The following is a 23,619-nucleotide window of genomic DNA, read 5'->3' as shown; positions in this document are numbered from 1 at the left end:
AGGAAAATATGTAATGGAAAGAATCAAATGGAAATACTAAAATTTGTAGAGAAGAAACACTATTAAAATGATGCATGCTTTATTTTTAGTTCTCTGCCTACGAGTACCCGTATTCGAATCCTCCGAATGCAGGACCCTGAAAGAGGCCAAAGGACATTGAATTTCCAAAAAAGGAATGACAACAAGGAAGATCAATAAGTATCTCTGTGTATGAATATGGCATACTATTGAGGATAAATGTGTAATTATGTGTGTAAAGTTATTACTTCCTGATGCTAGATAAGAGGATCTTTTGTTAGATACTCTCAGGAAAAGAAGAGGTTCCTGTATTTTTTTATTTTTTTTATTTTTAAGAATTACTGTATGTGTACAAACCAAGAGTAAGCAGTTTTGATGATGAGAAAATCCTGAATGTTCAGTTGATATTTTTAACTACCAACTATAGAATTTTTTATCAGTTGTTCTGTTCTTTCTTCTGGAGAAGGTGAAATATATTTTGAATAACTGTGAAGCAATATTTTAATAAAGAGTGAGAACTGATACTTGTGGGAACGTTTTAGTATCTCTACATACTTAAAATTAGCATTAAGTTAAAAATATTTGTTTCTTTCAAATAAAGCTCTGCTTTATTTCTTAAACGCGTGCTACTTAATACATTCAGTAAAACACGTGTTTCATTTTTTTCCAGTGGAACCACAGCAGCTGAATGTGAGAAACTATTAGTATTTATAGTATACACTTTTATAACTACAGAAGTGAATAATTTATTTGCAGTATATTCTCTGGGCAGGGGAAAAAATGCTTTCATTTCTTCCTAAAGAATTTATAGGGAAGAGTTTGAGTTTCTTTGGACATGAGCTTCCAAAACCTAGCAAATTGTAACTTTATAAACTTAGATTCTTAATTCCAGTAAACTAAGTTCTTGCACACTCTGAGTTTGCAGGTATAGATGAAGTCTGTAGATACTAATTACGTTATAACAAACTAAAGTGACCAAAGTCCTTCCAATATAGAGGAATGAAGTGGAATAAGAATTTTGGGAAATAATACAGTAACTTTTCTACAGCATCGCAGGCCTGCACTTTATTGGGTGTCTGCGCCTTCCCTCCCATCTCACCCTCCCCCGAGACTATACTAGAGCAGTTAAAATAAAATTAATTTGCTTTATTTAAATAATACAAGCATTTATTGGGGATAAAGAGGGAGAAAGAAGAAACAGATTTTTCAGACTGCCTCAAATTAACTTTTTTTTTTCTCTTCTGTTCTCCTTATTCCAGGAACTTAAAATTGTTGGGAGCTCTTCAAAACAATCACTTTTTAGAGTTCAGCCATTAGACATACTTTTTTCTTCTTTTTTTTTTTTTTTTTTATGTTATGGGGATACAGATGCCATTGAGACTATTCAGAGAACAGTTCTGGAGTTTCTACAGTTATTTGCCGAACAGCAATTCCTAAATAAAACCTCATTGCAGTGTAAGTTTTAACTCTACTTTGTAGTGAATTTGGCTTGACCCACTGTACAGTATTTTCTGTTCTTTAAGGTTGCTTAGTTTTTACACAAGCACGTATTAAACTTGTAGGTATCTCTAAAATCTGGAAGCTAGATAAAAATCGAAGGAAATACGCTGAGAAAGCTAGCGGCAGTTCTGGTGCATTCGTACTATGGGAATTAAGTCTAGTGATACTGGGGGTTGGACTAGATGATTCCCAGAGGTCCCTTCCAACCCTGACCATTCTTTGATCTTTTAAAGGCTTCAGCTGTTTCCTTCTGAAAGCGCAAGGTAATGGGCCAAGAGACTCGGCAGCTTTGGGGCAAAACAGGCAAAAGAGGGCCAGGCTTTTTGTTGAAGCGTGTGGCAGAAGAGAGACAGACAGCAGTTATAAATTGAAGTGGGGAGGTTCTGGCTGGATAAACCGAGGGGAGGGATTGTTCAGGATGAAGATATGAGGCATTTGAGCATATTGTCTTGACAGGCTGTGGAATCTCCATCCTTGGAGGCTTTTGGGTCTGAACAGCCTGCTGCACCTCCTTCAAGCAGGGCAAGAGACCCCTGGAGGTCCCTACCAAACCAAAACAATTCCATAATCCTGTGATTTGATGAAATGTATATTAAAGATACTTAAAAGGTGTTTAGGTTTATGATGTGAAAATACGGGGGGGGAAATAAAAAGCCATGCAAAGCGTATACTTGGCAAAACTTGCCTGGAACGTGAGCCCAGCTTGTTTGTACTGGGAGTCCTCGATAGTATTACATGGTGATGAACCACATGTTCAATCTGAGTTGATTTTATGATGAAACTAGAATGTTTCAGACCCTTTTAAAATATGAAATGACAGAGTGGCATAGCATTACTTCTTCCTGGTTTTCTTCAGCATCCCAAAAAGTAAAGCAAGAGTGCAGAGGCAGGAGAGAGAAAAGCATTTATCTTCATTAGTACTTTTATAATGAGTCGTGTGGAGAAAGGAGTTTAAGGAAAATTATTGCATTCCTACTGAGCTAACACTTCAGCTTTCTCCCACATTTTCTATAGACTTACTTGAAGTATTGGAGCAGTTGGCAACAATTCTGGTCTTTGGTTCAAATCGATATATTGTATTTATTCTAATCTACCACTGTACTTGATGAAAATATGTGCCTGACTGTATATTATAAGCAACTGTTTTCATGGTAGGGGACTAGTTCTGAATAAACAATTACTGAAGCGCTTGCTTGGATGCACTTATTTTTGCAGTGACCCTACTAAGGTCTCAAAACTATCTTATTCTTGATACTTTAAATACAGAGTTTACCACACCAGCTGCCTACAGAGAGAATGGCAGTGCTCATGTTACATTTTGTGACTGTGTTTGAGCTGTTGGCCATTTTGGATGGCAATGCATTGCTTAATGCTGCATTAAAGTAAATGGAGTCTGTCCAGCTACATAAATCCAAGGTGCAGGGAAATGTAGAATGATGTACTGCTTCTCTAATAAGTATATGTAAACCAAAGAGGCATAAATTCCCAGGAATATTCAACATCCTCTCTACAACTGGTAATTTAAGCCTAAGTGGAAAAAAATGTGCGTATCGTTCTCCGAAGTATGTAACATTTTCAGAATGTGGGTTTTATTTTTAAGTTACAGCCAAATGTACAAAGTATACCACTCTCTAATTTGCTAAGAACGTTACCTGTGTGTAGTCTTAGTAAAATTCTGGTATTAGAAAATGTAGTGGAAATCGCTGCCTTTTGCTGTTTGTTTGGAATACAAAGAATCTTAGAGGATAGCTGTGGTTGTGGCAACAATTCTGCTTTCCTCCCACCATGTACGTTAGCAAAATGTGCAAAACCGTTTTTTGCAATTTTTTTTTTCCCCCCCTCAATTTTAAGATGAGCTTCACTTTTTAAATTTGAAAATACAGAGAATGACTTGGTTTGTGTCATGTTTTATTGTCTGTTTTTTAGCTATTAAGAGTACTGTCATTTCTTCATAAGGCAAAGAAGAAATATCAAACGTGCAATTGTAACATGTTCAGACTTTTTTTTTTTTTTTTTGTAATCCTGTAAGCAACCGACTGTTTAAAGCACCTGGGAAACGTGTTGTAAGGAAGGATTTTTATCTGCAGTTTCTGCAGTCTGCTAGTTCTCGATGCTTTCCCTGGGCTGCGCACAACTCGTACTTGCAACAAACTTGATGCACATAGAGTTGAGGAGGAGGGTGTTTCTCTTCACTGTCATTTCTCGATCATCATACTCTGTAGTTAATTCATCAGTAATGATTTTTGACAACGTCTGTTTAATATAAACCCGGGGTAGTTCATGTCATATGGTAAGAGGAAAGACTTAAGGAGGGAAGAACATTAAAAGACCAGATTTAGGCCAAGCAAATAAACTGTATTTGACTTCCAGCTAGCTTAAAAAGCTACATAAGCACAGGTCTAGTAGGTATACTGGTAAATAGTAGGTATGCTGGTAAATCTTAGTGACAGAATCTTAGAGGATAAACGGCTGCTCCGTTGGTAAATATGAGAACTACAATTTTTGGTTTTGTGTAATACAACTCTTTGAGTGAGTGAGTGCAAGGAAGTTTTCTTCATGCTTTCATAATGAAATATATATTTCCCAGTAGTACAGTGACAGGTAATTAAAGAGACTGAATTTTTTTTTCCCTATTACCGTGCTGAAGACACGAAATAAGAATTAAGGGAAAAGGTCAAATGTTATAAATTTATTTTGGGACATATAGATTGCAACCTCTGTGGAAGCTTTTGAAAATTCAGGCAAAGATCAATACACTTCCAATAAAACCTTTAAACTTCCAATAAAACAATATTTTAAACATTATATATATATATTTATATATACTTTTAATTAAAGGGATCATTTTAGCAGGATTTTTTTTTATACTGCATTCCTCTGACATAGCTCTTTCCAGATTGAAGGGATGCAAATGAGGTAAGAATTAAGGCAAACCTAAAAGGCATGCAAATGAAGTACATTTATCTCCACTGACAATACAAGCACATGTGTGGATCAGACTTAAGAGCTGAGGAACTCTTCCCCTCCGTCTGTCCAGTACTACTTTACAGCAGAATGGTGACATGGTTTATAATAAACAGTTAACATTACCATGGGAATTCAGTGTCACTAACATTACTCAGTCTAGGAGACACAGAGCTAGCATCAGTAAAACATGAACAATAAATAATATAATTCACTGCAGCACGGGACGGCTGCACAGGCTTCAGAGGAATAGGGTTGTTATGAAATGACATTGCACACGTCACGTTGTGGCAGTTTATTTTTATAATATATACTTTTAAAATTCTTTAGCAAATGACATTCTCATGCACACAAGTGTTTCAAACACAAGAAGCAAGTCCATTTATAGGTAGTCCAAGCAAATTTTTGTGTGTGTGGAAATAGCTGCAAACTGAATGGAACATTAAACTTCTGTGCAGTCTATGATGCGTTGTACACAGGCTCATTTTTGAATGTCACACTGCAGGAGTAATACAATGGAAGGATCACTCTTTGCAGCTTCTTTGAATTCATCCAGTGTGATCTGGTCGTCTTTGTTCTTATCCATCTTACTGAAGATCTTGTCTACCCGCTGCTCAGGCGTCAGACCATCCTCGTTCATTTTCATCATTATCACAGTGCCCACCATTTTGTAGATGGCCTTTGAAAAGAAACCAAATAGAAAACTCAACAAATGACTTAACCTGATTTTTTGATGTGCTAAAGTTCAGGAAAGATATGCCAACAATAAAACGACTGCCAGTTTTCCTAAAGATTTTTTTTTTTTTCTTAGAATCGGATATCAATATACTTAAAACATAGAAGAATGTGTTTTACTTTCTTTAGGTGTAGATTTATTTCGGTGGTTGCATTTTGCATCCTGGGATGAGCTTCTTTGGCTTTCTGTTTCACAGAGCAAAACTGTTGTAACCTATTCTCTGGATCAACTGTTTACTTGGCTTTTAGTCATTCCATTGAAATACTTCACATAAATTCTGAATAATCAGTTTTAGCAGTCATCACCTTTTAATAGCTTTCTGTGTGCACATGTGAGCAAAATCTGGTATTAACTGCTGTGGCAAGTAGCTGGCAGATGACGAGGGAGGTAAACTTTATCCTCCCCGTTAGTGCTGTGGTCATCTTAAAGCCCATCTGGGAGAGCTCGCTTAAAATAGTGTGTTGTTATCCCTGTAAATTTCTGTAATCTGAAGTTAATCTCCAGTAGGGTTTCAGCTACTTGAGCTACAACCCAGTAATTTCATGGGTGTCAAGTGATTTTGAGATGGGCTTTGTAAATCCTTTGCTGGGCTGTTCTTACGGTTAATCTGTTCATCAGAAAAAAATTACCTCTTGATATTTAAAAGCTTATATGCACATCTGTACTCTCTGTGATTCTCCGAGATTACATCTACTGCACTGTGAGTGTGCTCCCACCACTTAGGCGTGAGTCGGTGTAGGATGAATGTACGTAACATACGCTTTTAATGATACAGTACAGCCTCTTTGCTGCTTAAAGGGTACGTGAACAAGTAATCAAATTTTACTCCTGTTCGGAGACGTTATTTTTCAGTGTCATATTGATCTCACCTCTATAATTTCCAGCATTTCCACTCTTGTAATTTTACCATCACCATCCAGGTCGTACATGTTGAAGGCCCAGTTCAGCTTTTGCTCAAAACTGCCTCGTGAGGTGATGGAGAGCGCACAAATGAACTCTCTGAAGTCGATGGTCCCATCTCCGTTTTTATCAAAGGTTCGGAAGGCGTGCTGGGCAAACTTTGACGCATCTCCGTATGGAAAGAACTGCAAAATAAAATAATAAATAGATCCGTGGGCAACGCAAGGGAGCAAACTGCGTACCTGCCTGCGAAATACTGAAGTGAGGCATTTACGCAGAGCTGCCGGTGGGCTCTGTGTAAAACTGGAGATACACAATGCAAAGCTTCTGTAAAAACTTATTTCTACAAAAATCTCTTAGCTTACCGCAAACTATACGACACATATATTTAATGCTACTTTGCAGCTAAATTAACTAGATGACCCTTAAAACGAAGTTGGATCCAAATGGGAGATTGAATGTAATCTTCCCTCACTACGAAACAGAGAAACCAAGGTGCGTTTTAGCAGTATTTTGTCTGCCTGGGCGTAACCAGCCCTTAACATATTGCAACCGAGCAGATGTGTGGGCTTGTTGTTATATAACTTCATTTATTTTTTTTTAAATAAGTAAATCCACACATAGCATAGAAACCCAGGAACATATGTTCTCTTCTGCTGACCAACATAATACAAGTACATAAGATAACTGACATTCAGTTAAACAATACAGGACAATGCTCTTCATGTTTAATATCCATTATCAGGTTTAATATCCATTATCAGTGAACTCTGCAACTGACTGTAGCTTAGCAAAGTATTTTAAATGACCGTAACGTTCAAGTTTTCAGCTGCTATTTTTTCCCTCAAGAAAGGTATGATTTAAGACATTTCACAGAATCACAGAACGGTCAGGGTTGGAAGGGACCTCTGGAGACCATCTAGTCCAACCACCCTGACAGAGCAGGGTCACCTACAGCAGTTGCACAGGACGGCGTCCAGGCGGGTTTGGAATGTCTCCAGAGTGGGAGACTCCCCCACCTCTCTGGGCAGCCTGTGCCAGTGCTCTGGAACCCTCAAAGTAAAGAAGTCCCTCCTCATGTTAAGATGGAACTTCTATGTCCAAGTTTGTGCCCGTTACCTCTTGTCCTATCACTGGGCACCACTGAAAAAAGACTGTTCCCATCCCCCTGGCACCCTCCCTTGAAGTATTTGTAAGTATCGGTAAGATCCCCCCTCGATCTTCTTTTCTCTAGACTAAAAAGAACCAAGCCTCTCAGCCTCTCCTCATAAGAAAGACGCTCCAGTCCCCTCATTATCTTAGTAGCCCTTTGCTGGACCCTCTCCAGCAGTTCCCTGTCCTTCTTTGAGACAGTAGTTGTTCTTTCTGTGCCCCAGACTCAAGAAAACGTTACCTTTTAAGAAAGGGAGTTTTAACCCAGTGCAGAAGTCCCATTGCAGCAAAGGGACTGTATGCAAATAATAATTGTTTCTGTATTCCCTACCCAATTTCATGGAGGTTTTCATGCCCCTAAAATAGAAACATGCATTACTCGCAATCTGAGAGCCATCTCCTTTTGTGCTTTCGAAAATCCCAATTCTTAGTAAACACTGCATTTAATATTGTAAGTAAGTTTGAAGCAAAGACTTTGGTGGCAGCCGAGGAAGTGGGTCTGCATTTTACAATTTTCCATTTCCCCGTCCAGAGCTTTCACTGCAGCTGACGGTTGCTGTGGTCAGTCGTGAAAGCTCTTGAACAATACACTCAGATTTGATGGAGGCTCTTAGGGATCTCACAGCATATACAGAAATGGGCGCTACTAATTGACTGCCTGAATACAGATGTAGAATATGGCAAAGCCTTCGCTGCTTTGCCTTGGAGGAGGCCAAATGACCATTTGGATACTGTGTCTTGCCCCCAAAAATAAAAAAACTTGGAGCACAGCCTGCTGCTTGCAACAAATTTGTGGCCATGCGGGTCACATCCGGAGCTACTGCTGCATTGCCAAAGGGACCCTAACCTGAAAGTTTCCTTTAAACTTACTGTTTTCTCTGATAACAACTTTTCAGACACAATTCCGGACAACCTTTGCATTGCTGTAAGGTATGATTGCTATGCAAGCTCTTCTCGGGCTCAGTGCCATTATAGTCAATGCAAAATCTTCCTTAAATTTTGCCCACCTCCACCCATTCAGAATATTGCCCTGTTGTGAATTACCCCAAAAGGGATGCAAATCGCTGTATTATCCTAGAAGAAATATCAAAAATGCCCATCTCGCTTCCCAAGTATCTTTTTGGGAAGATGCTTGAACATGGCACGGAGGCATTGAGAGAGAGACACACTGTACCCATTCCAGTGGTATTTGGTCCAGGTTAACGTTGCTGTTGAAGTTGTGATTTTCTTGTTTGACTTAGTATGGGCCAGCATCCAGCCGCTGCTGCTACACCCCTTCTCCAAAGCTGAAAGAGGCATTTGGTATCATCTCCTCCTGAAAAGGTAACTTACGTGCCCGTACTCAACTCTGCTCCTCTTTCTGTTTTGATAGTCCAAACTGATGGAGCTGTAAATAGCTGTTTTCTGTACTTTGTGGTTTTTGACCTTTAAACACATAAGCTCATAAACACATATAAAGCTATACAGATTCTCTGATACAATTCAGGACTGCAGTGACTGCAGCTATCAGACCTTGCTGAATTGCTCTTCTAGCGCAAACCTCAGCCTTTTGTCGAAGCAAACAGAGCTCCCTCCATGGGAAGGCTCTTTGGGCTCCCAGTTCTAGGTTTGGCTGTGTCAGTACAAAGTTATGTGAATATTATCCAAATCCTGAACATTATTTGTAGGTTATTGAAAATCCTGCTCATTGCTTTCTCTTCACAGAATCATAGAATTGCTGTGGTTGGAAGAGAACTTTAAGATCATCAAGTCCAACGCGTTAACTTAACACTGCCAAGTTACCACTAAACCACGTCCCTCAGCACCACATCTACATGTCTTTTAAGCACCCCCAGGGACGGCGACTCCACCACTTCCCTGGGCAGCCTGTTCCAGTGCTTGACAACCCTTTCAGTCTTCTTCATGATCTACCTTTTCCCTAACTTCTGCTTCAACTGCGCATATTAACATACGTGATATTTAATTTTACGTTTGTGTGTGTGTGTACAGATATCTGTAGACTTCTGCTGGTCACTGGTAGGAAGTTAAGAAGCAGCTCTTGTTCCCTGTAGCTCCATCGAGACTCCACTGTCCCCCTTCTTCTATTTCTCGGGAGCTTGCTGGCTGTTCACAGCCGAAAAGACAACTAGAATAATCTCCTGCTTTTTAAATCTGTCCCGATCGCTGTCCTGTGACGTATACATTACAAAACAAAATACTTCAAAAATTTACAGCCTTCCAAGTGTTTCGGTTAAGAGCTGACAATCGCTGAGGAAGTGGCCCGATCTGTAGCTCTGTCACTCTGTCACCCCGCAGCCTCTGTAACAGAAAGGCAAGCAGCTAGAGGGGAATGGGATCAGCCTTTTTGCCGTCCAGAGAACCAAAATACATTCAGGTGCTCTTCTCCTACGATCCGGACTGAGAAATGGTACAAATGTACTTACTGGCGGAACCAAAGAACTAAACCATGCAATGAAGAAGCTCACCGACGAAAATGGCGAAGAAGTGGCACACACCCAGAAACACTCAAGAGCCCAAGAACGAAGAGGGGGATTAGGAGGGCTCAGTGGCTGGAGATGCCAACAGACCATTTCCAAATTATTCTCGGGGAAAAATGAACATATCATTCAGTCTCCCGTTAGACGAGCATAAGCAAGCTGTGCCCGCCTCTTGTGCCAGTCACACCATTAACCTCCCGCAGCAGGGAGAAAAGCAGCCTGCTAATACTTTCATCACAGACAGGATGAGTTTTTCTCTTCTGAGGTGAGGAAGGCAGTGGCGCTGCTCAGAGCTGGGCCTTGGCATTTACCGCCTACTAAGGTGAACAAATGGAATTGATGCCTTTTGGTTTTGGTTTTGGGTTTTTTTTTTTTGTGTCTCTACTTGCCTCCCCCTAGGGAGCAAATGCAGTAAAAGGTCCTTTAGGGACTGAAGGCACTCTTCTCCAGTCTGTACCTGCTGGTTTGTATTATTTTTAGCTCAGAACGGCTAAAAAGCATTGTCAAAACTTGCTTAAAAACCTACTTGAAGAATTCCATTGGCCTGTTTTGAAATGATTCATAAATAAGAAATGGAGTAAAAGAAAACCCAAATGGTTACAGAGCAAAAGCAGCCGGCTCTGGCGAAACACTAGCTGACTATTAAAATACAGTGAGGCCTTTTTTTCCATAAAGGCACAGACTGTTAACCACTTGAAGACTAGTCTGAGCCAAGTGCAGCGGGAGACAGGGATCACTGGAAGACACCCATTTTCTGCAAGGGGGATATGAGGGTGGTTTAGTCTGCCTCATATGGCGCTCTGGCATGAGCTCAGCCAAAGCCTCAAGAATAAGTAAAGAAACACAACTGGGATTTTCAGTGGCTACAGCCACTGGGCAAGTCAGTGGGTTCTTCAGCCCCCTCTGCAAACCCTTACTCAGGTGATCATTCTTCCTATGAAAGCAACTAGTTCCCTTCTGCTGCGGTGGTGCTACTGAATGGTGAACTCTACACACCAGCGTTGTCTCCTGCTTTACCCCTTTCACCCAAAAATCAAGAAAAATTATACCTGCCTGGGCTTTTTACGGCAGTCAGTTTCACGGGTGACCAAACACTTTGTTTCCTTTCCTTTCATTTGCCCGGAGAAGTTGTGGATGCCCCATCCCTGGAGGTGTTCAAGGCCAGGCTGGATGAGACTTGGAGCAACCTGGTCTAGTGGGAGGTGTCCCTGCCCATGGCAGGGGGGTTGGAACTCGATCTTTCAGGTCCCTTCCAACCTAGACCGTTCTGTGATTCTGTGACTCTGCTTCTCTAGTCTCATCTCTTGCTTGGCCTGTGCGTTTTCTGACCGGTTACATCAACACGCTGGTGTGTGAAGAAAGCATCATCTCTACAGACAACTACCAATTAGGAAAGGAAAAAGGAAAAGGAAAAAAAAATCCTTCTTATTCTGCTTCCAAATTTGGGAGAAGACTGTCTTGCAGATTCTTAGCTCCCAGAGTGCTTCTGGATACCTTTCTGGTCTATGGGGGCCCTTCAAAGGGTCCTGGAATAAGAATATCCAGCAAATAGCATCTACAAATTGTACATAACTTAAGTCTTGGGGAAACTGATCAAATACCTAGAAATATTTATCTGCTTGGCTGCAGATGCTTTAGCATCTTTGAAGTGATTCTGTTCACAGACAACTCTGTGACCAACTCTATTCAGATCATCTTTTGGGAGCGAGTTATTTGAAAAAGCATAAAACGTATGCTAAAGCATATGGCTAAAGCTTTAGCATATGGCTAAAACATAAAGAAAAAAAACAAATCCCAAACCAATGTACTTCGCCAATGATGGGGCGGGTGGTGTCCAAGAAAGAAGAGTCTCTCCTTCATTGGTAGGGTGGGGTGGAGCAAATCTGTAGACTGGCCTGAGCGGTGCTTTGCTTTTCATGTGACATTTTGTCATGTTTGAGATGCATTTCTATTAAAAGGAAAATTCCGCTATAAAATGGAGAAAGCGAGAATTAGAGCAGTGTACAGAAAGCCGAACACGCTGACTACACCCGCCCAGGTGATGACTTGGTCACTGATGTAAGGTCACAGCTTCCATCACTGAGGTGGGAGCCAGAGCCCAGAACAGGAGGTGGGCGAGCAGGAGGTGGTACAGGGCTTCTGTATCCCAGACTTGGAGAAGATGGAAGAAGCAGCCATCGATTCCCCCAGGAGCTGAGGTGCCCCGTTCGGGGCTCAGCACTGCCACGCTCTGCCAAGGGCTGAAGCAGCCAAGAGGGACGTAGCGGGGCACAGCCATCATGAGTAGCAGTGCGCGCATCGTCGGGGGCCAGCACATGGAAACGAGCCGAGCAGTTGGCTCCCATGGGAAAATCCTTATACAATCCATGCTGTCGCACTTTAGGAAGGAGTGAGTCACCCTTCTTATTTATTTTGTTAGGGTTTTCTTTCCTCCCTTTCATCAGTTTGCCAGGCACCCAGTTCACTTTTGTAAGTGGAGGACACGAGCGCTTTGAGAAGCAGAAAGTTTGGCTGCTGGCAGAAGCTCAGACAGGTATTTTTTGTAGTAAACCTCTTAAATTTGAACCAAAATGCTGACAGCTGCTGGTCAAGCCCCGTCTTACGGATCCCCAGAAGCGAGGTCATTGCAGGGGACGCCTGTGATGACTGGGAGCAGGTTGCTGCTCACTAGTTTTACAAGAGGACGAAGCTCTGCCTTCCCGCCAGCGGTACAAACACAGGAGCCGAGGAGATAAGAAAAAAGATTACTTTTTAATTCTTTCCTTTATAAAAAATAACTGTAACTCACTATAACGTACTGTACTCTCGCACTTCATGTGTTAAGGCACGAGAAGGGGAAGAGACGTACAGGCTGCAACCGTCGGGACCTGTCACAAAGGTTGTGCTGCTCTGGCACCAGGGTGACCCGCAGGGCTGCAGCCCGCGTCTGCCGGCACCTCTTTGTACAGGACTGAAAACTAATGTAACAAGAGCATAACCACAGCAGCACAAAAAGACACAGCCTTTTTGTCCTTCTTCTGGAAGAGATCTGACTGCCCTGGGAATATACCACTCAAGAGCAGGTCAGGACTGATGCATAGATAAAGACACATTTTCGAGACTTCCTGAGGATGTGTGGATTAAGAATGGATAAGGCGCAGTGTGCCCCTCTTATTCGTGTCACGTCTCACCCTTATTCTCCGGAGTAATGCCAGTGAAAAGAATGTGAAACGCTGTGAGCTGCCTCCTTGGGCAGCGCTGGAGCAGAGCGGGCTGGCAGAGAGCATCCCGCCGAGGGCGGTGGGGATCGACGGGGAGGGGACCAGGGACAGGGCAAGGCCCCCAAGGATGGGGCTGTGAGCAGGAACGCCTGTGGCTGTGAGAGCCACAGCGTCGCCCTGGATCGGTGCTGTGCATCCCTCTTTGGTCAGTGGAGAGAGGCTTCTCCAAAGAGCCACCCGAAGCAGTCAAATTAGGTGTCAGAGACTCTTCCCTGACTGGCTGTGGGGGGAGCAGAGGGATCATTAAGCTTAGATGATGTTTTTTATTGCAAAGTAAGTCTTCACAGTCCTAAGCAGGGAGACTTCTAGTCCTTGCAATTCACGGAATCACGGAATTTTCAGAGTTGGAAGGGACCCCTAGAGATCATCTAGTCCAACTCCCCTGCTAAAGCAGGATTGCCCAGAGCACATTACTCAGGACTGCATCCAGGCGGGTCTTGAAAATCTCCAGGGAAGGGGACTCCACAGCCTCCCTGGGCAGCCTGTGCCAGTGCTCTGTCACCCTCACCATAAAGAAGTGTTTCCGTGTATTTGAACGGAACTTCCTGTGTTCTAACTTGTGCCCATTGCCCCTCGTCCTGTCACTGGGAACCATTGAAAAGAGCCTGGCTCCATCCTCCTTCAACCCACCCTTTAGATACTTGTACGCCATAATAAGGTCTCCCCTCAGCCTTCTCTTCTCCAGGCTAAAGAGTCCCAGCTCTCTCAGCCTTTCCTCATAAGGCAGATGCTCCAAGCCCTTAATCATCTTAGTTGCCCTTCGCTGGACTCGCTCCAGCAGTTCCCTGTCCCTCTTGAACTGGGGAGCCCAAAACTGGACACAGTATTCCAGTTGTGGCCTCACCAGTGCAGAGTAGAGGGGAAGAATGACCTCCCTTGTCCTACTGGCCACACTCTTCCCTATGAGGCCCAGGATTCCATTGGCCTTTTTGGCGACAAGGGCACATTGCTGGGCCATGGATAATTTACTGTCTACCACGACCCCCAGATCCTTCTCCTCAGAGCTACAATTCTCAGACTAGACCTCTTCCCAGCTATCTTCTACATACTTTTGGCTGAACAAGTGTTTTTAGTGCTTTCTTACAGAACAGGCTTTCCAAAATCAAAGCAGTGGGGTGATACAACATCCTTTCCCTGCTGAAAGGTCTCAGCTTGGACATGGAAACCCCACACGCTCCTCCCTCCCCTATCCGAGACAAGTCGAACAGGCAGCTCAGGAGAAAGCACTGACTACAGCATAGTACAGATCAGGGAACTACGAGTTCCCAACCTGGGAACTGCTTGCGTGAACTAATATTAAAGGGATCAGAAAGACAGCAAACTTTCTTTTAACACATTAGTGGTTGAAGAACTGCTTTAGGAGACAGAAGATCTGGATTCCAGTCTTTTCCCCACTAAATATATTTAAAAATCTACTTTAACTCAGGTAATTTTCACAACTCTCCTTTCACTTCATCTGAATCTGAACCACCATGATACTAAGCAGACTGTATATTATAAGCAGTATGGGCCAATGCAAACGATCCAATTACTCTAATAGATTTTGAATTGGGCTTATGATCATGCTGAATCTGAATGCATCTCCTTACCACTTTCTAGCTCTGTCAAAGGTTTTCCCTGAGTTACTGTTCATTGGATGAGGTCTTTAATGAACTGAAACACATCCAAATGTTGTTATTCGATTCCAGACCCCCAGGGGCTTTTAGGCAACCAAGGCAAAACCCACAAAGGGACACCGGCAATGAAGGGTACTGAGCAATCGCCTCCATAGCCAGGTCTTCCATCACTCTAAGGTGTCCAAATGCTCTGGCTGTGGATTTCCAAGGGCTTTTCTTACACAGCTCTTCTGTCTAGACTTTGGAGATCCTGTTCCCAGAGGCAATTAACCACATCTTTCTGTGCTGAAGTCCTTCTGTGGTTCCTATCCCCATCTGCTCTTTAAATGAAAAGCATTTAAATGCTTTTACATAAACACCAAGGATTTCAGTCTCAGAGCTCTCCAAAGCCAAAGTTTACTGCAGAGACATAACAGGCAATGAATGAGCACCCAAGAATTTGGCTCCACAGAAGCAGAAGTAATTTCAGCAGCTACGCATGCTTCCATTAACAGCTTAATCAAATGTTCCGGGATTTGGATCCCAGAGATACAGATGTTGCTGTCCTATTCCCAGCTCTCAGCCACTGAGTAGCAGCACATCAGCACAGAAAGGCACATCACATGCCTTTGAAAGGTCTGGGGCTGTCTTGTTTATATGCATCATAAAAGCGATTTAACTTCGTTACTGAAATTCCAGGGGGTGGAATTGGATGATGTTTCTGCACTGCGCTAGAGATGGGATGCTGTAACACATCCAGACGTGATATTCAGAGTTGTGGTACAGATGGGGACCCTTCTCAACCTTCTCATCCTCTGTTCCTCCTCACCCTGCATTATCACTCCATTATGCAGAGAAATCCCAGGAGAGGTCTAAAAGCACTCACAACAGCTCACCCCGTTACAGCACTGATGCCACTGATCTGCACATGAGCTGAAGCAACGGCTGCACTAATGGGGCTGATGGGAATCCCCGATCTCTGCTCCACCACACATACAGCCGGAGGAAAAGGGGCAGGTTGGTTGGTGCGGGTTAATGATGCCGGTAAAACTGCCTGGAACAGCAGCAGGGCTTTGTGGAGTATGTTTCGAAGCTGAGAGCCTTACCCAGCCACATCTTGCGTGTACTACCAGGCTTGGTAGCTTAAAAATTTCTTTTGCTGAGCTATTTTTACTTTGCAGATGAAGCCAAAAAGAGCAAGCATAGTCCTGACAAACTCTGTTCGTGGTTAGTGAATTGTATTTCCTCTGTCTTCCAAAACACAAATAAATGGATAAAAATGGTACTACTGTGTCAGAGTGTGTACCTTTTGAAATCCAAGCTCAATGTATTACTCTAAGGCACTAATGTAACTCACGAAACAGCAGGATTATCGAAGCAGACAAAGATATTTAGCTGGTCCACGTGTAGGACTGCAGCTTCTGTTGATGGAATACACAATGAAGCAACTGCATCAATGTATTTTTTTTCTCTTGCATGTTAATATAGCTACACTGCTTCCGAAGTCAGATTCATTTTGTGTTTCTCCTACAGCTGCCTTTACTGGGAGCAAAATGTTATCAGTTTTCCCACTTCTCCCTCTTCTCCCATTCAGCCTGTGAAGGGTTATTATCTCCTTCCAGCTCGTCATACATGTAGCAAAGCACCTCACACCCAAAGCACGTGAGTCCCTGCTCGTATCTGGGAGAAAGGCCGTTTTCTGGCTCAAGTCCAGCCTTTTTCTCGTCCTTTACACAGACAAAAGGTCCACTGGGCTGACTTACTGGAACAATACAGAATCAGAGCACACGATGCCACAACCCAGTCCTGCAGGTCTGCATGGCTCTTACCTGCCAGACTCCTTTGGAGAAATCAAGTTCTTCTCTCACGTCAGCCAAAAAAATGAGTCTGATTACGTTTTGCTGACTATCAGGGAAGAGCTTACCCCACAGGATTACCATGGATTGACACGCATGAATCTGGGCTCCAGGCTGGCGAGATACAGACCTGAACCTTTCAACACTGGCAAAATTCATTGCTGCAAAGCAGAAGCCAGCATGGTATTTTCTGCAGTTAAGGCAAATCAAAAATAGAATAAAGCATCAATTGCAGAGAAGGAACAATAAAGAAACATGAGGAAAAAACCCAACTTAGACACTGCCCCAGAGCTAATCTTCATGGTAAAAGCCCTCCAGCCTTCTGCCCCCCCAGACGCCGAGTCTGGTGTAGCTGCACTCTTAAGTGCATCTGCAGTGTAAGGTAGAAATATCCCACCTAGGAAAACTGCCTCCAGCAACCTGGCTGCAGCTTGCCGGAGGGTCCCAAGGCGGTGGGCACCATCCACAGCCGTGGATCTATAGGTCTCCACAGCAGCTGAGCCACAGGGCTGAGCCTCTGGAAAGGACAATCTCGAGGACCACCAAAGACCGGGGTCTAAATGACTGTTTAGATCCAGGTCTCAGTTCTCCATGCGTAAATTCGTGAGATGTCCCCGCCTCCGAGGTGCGCTGTGAGGATAAATAAAACAAAGAATTGCGACTGTTTCAGATACTGCTGCAGTGGGAGCCATACAGCCCGCAAGAACTGGGGAGAACTGCCAGACCTCATGGATGTTTACTGCTTATGTCCCCGCTCAGTAGCTTTAATGCTGTGAACACGTATGCATATATAGACACATGGGGATGCTTATAAGCAGCTGTTAGTTCTTCACATAAAGAAGAAATATTTAGAAGAGCCAAGAAATGTAATTTCTCCCCTTCACGGGGAAAATTCACAACTTGTACAGGCTGAAGTGGGATCAGAGAAGAATCTGTGTCCCACCTAGACCTCTAAGGACTGTGATTAGCTCTTACGTTATTGTTAAGGACTAAGTCACCCTGTCTTGCAGATGTTTATAGCCACTGCAGAAATGTTCATTTGAAGCATATGGAGAAGAAATATTTGAGAATGTAGGAGCTGACTTGAATTATCAATACCAGTTCTTTGCAATTGTGTGAGACACGAGTTAAGAGACCGGAGAACAAGCACACACCACAGGCTGTGTTAAAGCAAGACTCACAGTGAAAAAACAGTATACGCCAATAGGTTGGAGGAAGATGGATGGGAAAAGAAAAGCCATGTTGCTGCTTCTCAAACATCCATCTGGCAGGGTCTACCTCTAAAAAAAAAAACTTTCAACCTGGAAAGTTAATCTCTATCCTCACATTTGTGGGGAATTAGTCATTAACTAGCAGGAAATGAATCGATTTTCAATCTCAGCTTTTCCCTGATTAGATTTGGACAATAAGAAACTTAATTGAGCTGTGGTAGTGCTATAGGCCAATACATCAGCAGATCAGTTACTACGCAGTGCTAACAAAAAAATCTTCAGAGAGAATTGTCGTCAAAACAATTAGTATTGCTAATTGCCACGACTACCGCTGATTAAATGATATTTCTCTTTGATCTTCTTTAACTGAGCAGGAGCACTGGAACACTTTATTTACTTAAAGTTTGGCACAGTCTTCCACTACCCCAAGGTCAGCGATAGCACAGGGCTATGACAATGTCAGGATCCTGCTGTGCTGTAGCTATGCCCCGGCCTAATTACAACATCCTTTTTCTTGACACCGTGTTATCTCTTTAGGAATCTGGGAACATACCAGATGGAGAATACACTGATCTGGGACATTTCTTCTTTTTTTTTTTTTTTCCTTCCTTTTCTTTTACCCCCCAGTAAAGATCATCTGACTCCTTTTAATTTCTGAAAAAGGCTTTATTTTCCCAGTGAGTTTTGGCTCCAGTGGTTCAGAGTATTAACTTGAATGCTGTGCCTGCTGTGTTGTGAAGTCCTTAGTGCAAATTTCCCAAAAGAATGGGACTATAGAAGCATCAGCAAGTGCTATTTCCAGCCAAAAAGGGATTTGAAACACGATTCACTAAAGTCTGAGACAACCATCTTATGAATATACAGATGGAACTGCAGAAAAAATTCTTGTGCCTGAAATATCTGTCTCATATACTTATGTAATATGTCCTCCTAAAATTCTTATACACATGGAGTTGTTATGTACTGCAGAAAGGAAACTGCAGAAAGAGAAGGAAAATGGCTGTAGCTGGGAGTATCAGAGAACCGAGGATCTGAAGATCTCAGTCAGTGCTAAACTACAAAAATCTCTTTTCTTGATATTAAGCGCAAAACCTGCTAATTCAGAAATTACCAGCAAATAGCTTTAACTTCTGGGGAGAACTATCAATTCCCTTACAAGCACAGCTCACTCCAGTGACTGGTGGACTCAGATATCTTTTCCAGTTCATAAAACCTTTGGCCGTAGAGCAGTCTATAAACCTTTCCATCCAAGGAAGGAAACTACAACCTGAAGTCCAGAAAGACCAAAGGGGTGGAAAAAGAGTACCACGAGCACCTTGAGGGAACTCAGTCTTCTGAGAAAAGCACGGAGTATTCAAGGAGAGAAAATGGGAAGGGCTGACTGCCCCCAGAACTGGTGCGCCCCGCTGCTCGTTCCCATCGCAGGCCAGAAAAGGGAACCCCAGCCTGCACCTCCAGGCAGCTCGGTAACACCTAACAGGATAAGTAAGAGGACTACAGCCACAGTCGGTGGGTCAGTCAGCGTGCAGCGGTGTGCCCTTCATCCCTCTGTGCCCAGCCAACCCCAGGCAATGGACTGGGAGTGGTTATTTTTTGTCTTGCACCCAAAACGTTTAACAACGCCTAAGGGCTAAGCAGAGTTAATGACACAGAGGGATTGGGAACCCACCTGGGTAAATGCTGACATCTCTTTGCTCGGAGACCACACAGCATCTGTCCCGAAACTCCTGTGGTCTTGGCACACAAAAAAGATATCTGATCGGAGCTGGTAACAGGGTGTGTTACAGAATAAGGACGCGGTGCAGGACGAAAGGGGGAAGGGCTAAGGGAATGGGAAGGAGCCCAAAGTTAGAGGTGAGCGGCAGGCAGGTTGGGAGCAACAGCAGCAATAATTAGCCCAGTAGATAAGGGGTAGGTGGGCAACGATTTGGTATCATCCTTTTTTCTCCTGCTGTCCCTGGGCATATCCTATTGACTTTTATTTTCAGCTCTCAGTTTCAAAGCAGTCCAACAATTCACCGAGGAACTGTACTAAACTGAAGTTTCTCATCATTTGAAATTGGAAACGGGCCCGTATTTCTAACCACTGCAAGGTCTGCCTCAAAGCTTTTCTTTTGCAATGAAGCTGTGAGCAGACAGGTTTTCAGGTTTCCTTCTGAAAATTTTGTACAGCCCTACTTAGGAGATCCGTCCACCTGTAACCCTTTCAATTCTGTTCCTATGGAGGATAATAATAAATAAGGACTCTTTTAACACAGCGCAGCTTTAAGATTCCAGCTTTGCCAGATAATGTATTTTCTTCCATATCTAGGCTTTCTATAACACAAACCCTTTGTAAGGTCAATGCCAAGACCAACAGTATATAAAAACTTTGAAATACCAGCATTCTGGTGCAAAGGATCTTGCATATATAACTATCTAGACATATTTAGATATATATCAAAGGAGTGGACTAAATCAGTTCCTGCTTAGAAAAAAATGTCTTGGAAGACAACACTCTTGAGCTTACTGACATTTAAAAAAAAAACAGTTTTATTTATGTAAAGTGTGCACATTTCTAGTTCCATGTGAATAACAGCATTATTATTGCTGCTATTGATAGTCACAATATCTAGGGATCTTGGCTGAGCAGCATTTGGATAAAACCTCAAATGGTGCAAGAAGGGAAAGTCCTCATCATGTAACATTTTTTTTTTTTTTTCATCAGTTATGTTCTTTGCCATCTGTAGAAAGACATGTAGAAAAACTCCCTGTGGGACATATAGATCACTGCTTTCTCACGGAGATGCCATCTCCCTGGATATGCTGTTGCCGTGAGAGTACTGACTGTGCTCATGAGCCAATGCAGACCAAATGCAGACAAAATTGATATGAGTGATACTTAGTACTAGATGTTTCCCAAAGGTGTCTCCTTTTTAGGCAATTGGCCAGGTTAAGAAGGTAGTATCGTCCCACTGAGTAGAGCTTCTCCCCAGTTTCATCCTTTCTACTCCAATCAATTCTTGGGGCATGCAGATTTCTATGAGATTAACCTCAGTGAACTGGATGTTTGGAGGGGGAAAATTACTCCGCAGATTCTGTTTCCTCAGTAGTGTAACTTTGTATCATCACTTTCCCCTGAGTTCTGTGTTTTTGTCAACTCTTTCAGGTATCAGACATGACCATGAGGGCTCATTTTAGAGAAATCCGTAGACCTATTAATATAAACTGGAACATGCTGCTTGTTCGTTCAAAGCATTGCAAGTGAGAGGCAGTGCTGCCTCCTCTCCTGCCTTTGCCTGCTTAGGTAACTGAAATCCTTCAGCACATGGTACCTTCGAATTTCAGCTCCTTTTTGCCATAAGAAGCAAAAAGCTACAATGGGTAGAGCAGCCTCTTCGGTCACAGATAAACTGACCAGCTAAGTGCTTCCCTGTCACTTGATTCCTTTAAGATATTGTCGTTATTCATATAATTAGTCTATAAATGACTTAACACTAGAATGCAGTAAGGCCATAGAAAGTGATAGTACAAAATAAATTCTAAAATCTGCAGAGAATGCGTTCCCTTTAATTAAAAATTATCTTTACCTAAAAAGGTGAACAAAACTGTACGAACAAAAAAGATGCATCAACACCAGGGTATCGCACTGCGTGCACTACTTGACACCATTATAACGACTGAAGTTTCAATAACATAATTAGGAGTCAGCTGAAAAGAAGAAACAATAAAAAGTGCTTAAGCACTCTAATGCCGATTCCTTGCTGCTTTATTAATCACACAAGCTTAGTGTAGATACACGTTCTCCTTCGGGTTAAGTTACCCTCTGTGCACCAGACCAACTGAAGACACCCCCACCACTTGAGCTGCGCATAAAATTCTGAGCGTGAGAACTGCAAAACCAATGTATTCACCGCAGTGGTGAATGCAATGTCATTTCAAAATCAGACCCATTTGAATTATTCCCCTCAGCTACAAAAAAAAATATCTAAAAACCCAAAAGCCGAACTAAATCCACTTGCAAGGAGCAAAATACAAGGTCTATTTATAGACACAGCAAAGCATAACTGGAGGGATGTATCAAAATCAATGTTTCCCATTAATAAACATTACCTCAAAAATACGCTCAAACATGTAGACTGATGCAATTTGAACTGCCCAGCAGTATAATTATGGTAACTAGCTCACACTGGGGAACAACTGTTGCTTTTCCACACTGAGTAATGAATATGAGTAATAGATTTGACTTTTTCCCCCACGTATCCTGGTAAACATGTTAAATAAATCAGGTTGTAGGCTTTCATGAATACACAACAACAGCTACTCAGGCCTTAGCAAGCATGGAACAATACAATAACAATAATAATGGCAAAAAAAAAAGAGTTCGGTATTGGGGTGAGAATTCAAAGGAAGATTAGTCATACATGCCTTCGGATAAGTTAGCTCTCAACTTATGAGAGCAGCAGATCACATCTTCTTTAATATTCTTGTACCCCAGAGTCAATGAAAATGAATAAAAAGCCCCATAGACGTTAATGGTTCAACAATAAACTATGTATTCATGACCAAACCATTACGCTACCAACTACTTTCCAGAAGGATGCTGGTTTACGCCTGCCAAGAGGGATCCTCCCAGGAACACTGTTCTTGGTGATGCCAGTTCCCAAAATGTCCTTTTAAAATCTGCAACTGGCAGATAAAGCCCAATTCCTGACACATCTCCTCTAGGAGTTGACTGCATTGAATGCTCTCTAGAGATGAGTTATTTCTAGAGGAAAAGTAATGACATATATTTCACACCTATTTGATAGACACACATTTCATACCAGATGTAATTATGGATGAAAAATAATGAGCTAATTCTAGTAAGTTGTTAAATTCTCAAACAAAAAAAAAAATCAAACCCAAAGTTACAAGAAGATAAGAATAAACCAAGAAAGCATTCTCTCGGCTGGTTGCTATTATCACAGAAGTAACAGGTAGGCATCTTCTCCAGCGTGGGGGCTTTTCTGAATCTGTCCTCCTATTGCGTTCCTTTCTCAACACTGTCCCGGTTTAAAGGGTCTTCTTGATGGTCAGAGGATTTTCAAGCCTCTAAACTCTTCATGAATGACTTGTGAGAGGCATTCAATGAACAACCACTCTCTTAAGGCAGCTGTCTCTAGAATGCAACTACTTTCACAGAGACTCCATGTGGCACCTTATTTCGAATGTTTGACAGAGTTGGCATTTCATCTGTTTTAGAGTTCACGCCCTTATAAAAATAGGGCAAAGCCCCCCCTTCTCATAGCATGAGATCTTTATGGAGAGGTGGCAGCATCTTCATAACTAAGGTTCCAACCGGATTTCCTTGTAAAGAAGTCTCAAAATTCTTTGCATCTTTCCTCAGTGACAGCCAAATACCTAAGGGTGATAATGCTGCCCAGGCAAAGACCTTCAACAAACCAGCCAGAGAATTCAGTCTCTGAGGATGTAACAAATAATTACTCAACAAGAAACACAGGACAATTGTATATAGTCCCTGTTAAACAATAGGAGAGAAGAAACTTGAAATATGCCTTAGACAGAACGTGTCTAAAGAAAAATAATAGCCTACCAAGCTAATGGGCGCCGGTGCTTTTTATTGCTGGCAAAATACGAAGCTTGTCTTCCAGGCTGGGGTCCGGGGTCCAGGGTCCAACTAGAAAACACCACACTGTCATTTCTTCCTGCACCTGGGATGGAGCCCAGAGTGCATCTGGTCCAGCTGCCAGGGCAGACTTAGCAGCAGCATCTACCACGACCCTGGGCAGAGACAACTCCTGAGAAAGAAGGTAAAATGCTAAACGACAGCACCAGAGCTCTCAAATTGAACATTTTAAGCACTCACTCAAGGAAACAGCATTAGCAGTCCGCTGCAGTATTTTGGGTTGTCTGAGTATGCTGGAGCGAGAATTCTGAAGGCACCAATACCTATGAAGATCAATCAGAA

At 42.5% G+C, this 23,619-nt stretch overlaps 2 protein-coding genes across 3 annotated transcripts in view; one reads left to right on the top strand and one right to left on the bottom strand.

Moving 5' to 3' along the window:
- Positions 1-531, top strand: part of SMC6 (structural maintenance of chromosomes 6) — a 28,438-nt gene extending 27,907 nt beyond the window's left edge. Inside the window, exon 26 of the mRNA XM_082480753.1 lies at positions 90-531. Coding sequence (XP_082336879.1) covers positions 90-198 — 109 coding nt within the window. The 3' untranslated portion in view covers positions 199-531. The remainder of the gene's footprint in view (positions 1-89) is intronic.
- Positions 532-4,963: 4,432 nt separating this feature from the next.
- Positions 4,964-23,619, bottom strand: part of VSNL1 (visinin like 1) — a gene marked incomplete at both ends in the record, with an annotated part of 55,240 nt that continues 36,584 nt past the window's right edge. The window contains 2 exons of one of the 2 annotated variants that reach the window (XM_082480552.1): positions 4,964-5,161; positions 6,088-6,303. In XM_082480552.1, coding sequence (XP_082336678.1) covers positions 4,964-5,161; positions 6,088-6,303 — 414 coding nt within the window. The remainder of the gene's footprint in view (positions 5,162-6,087; positions 6,304-23,619) is intronic. The other variant, XM_082480553.1, reaches the window with a different exon arrangement.

The sequence above is a fragment of the Vanellus vanellus genome (genome assembly GCF_965231255.1).
Source record: "Vanellus vanellus genome assembly, chromosome: 3".
Taxonomy (NCBI): Eukaryota; Metazoa; Chordata; class Aves; order Charadriiformes; family Charadriidae; genus Vanellus; species Vanellus vanellus.
This window is presented reverse-complemented; position numbering and strand designations above follow the sequence as displayed.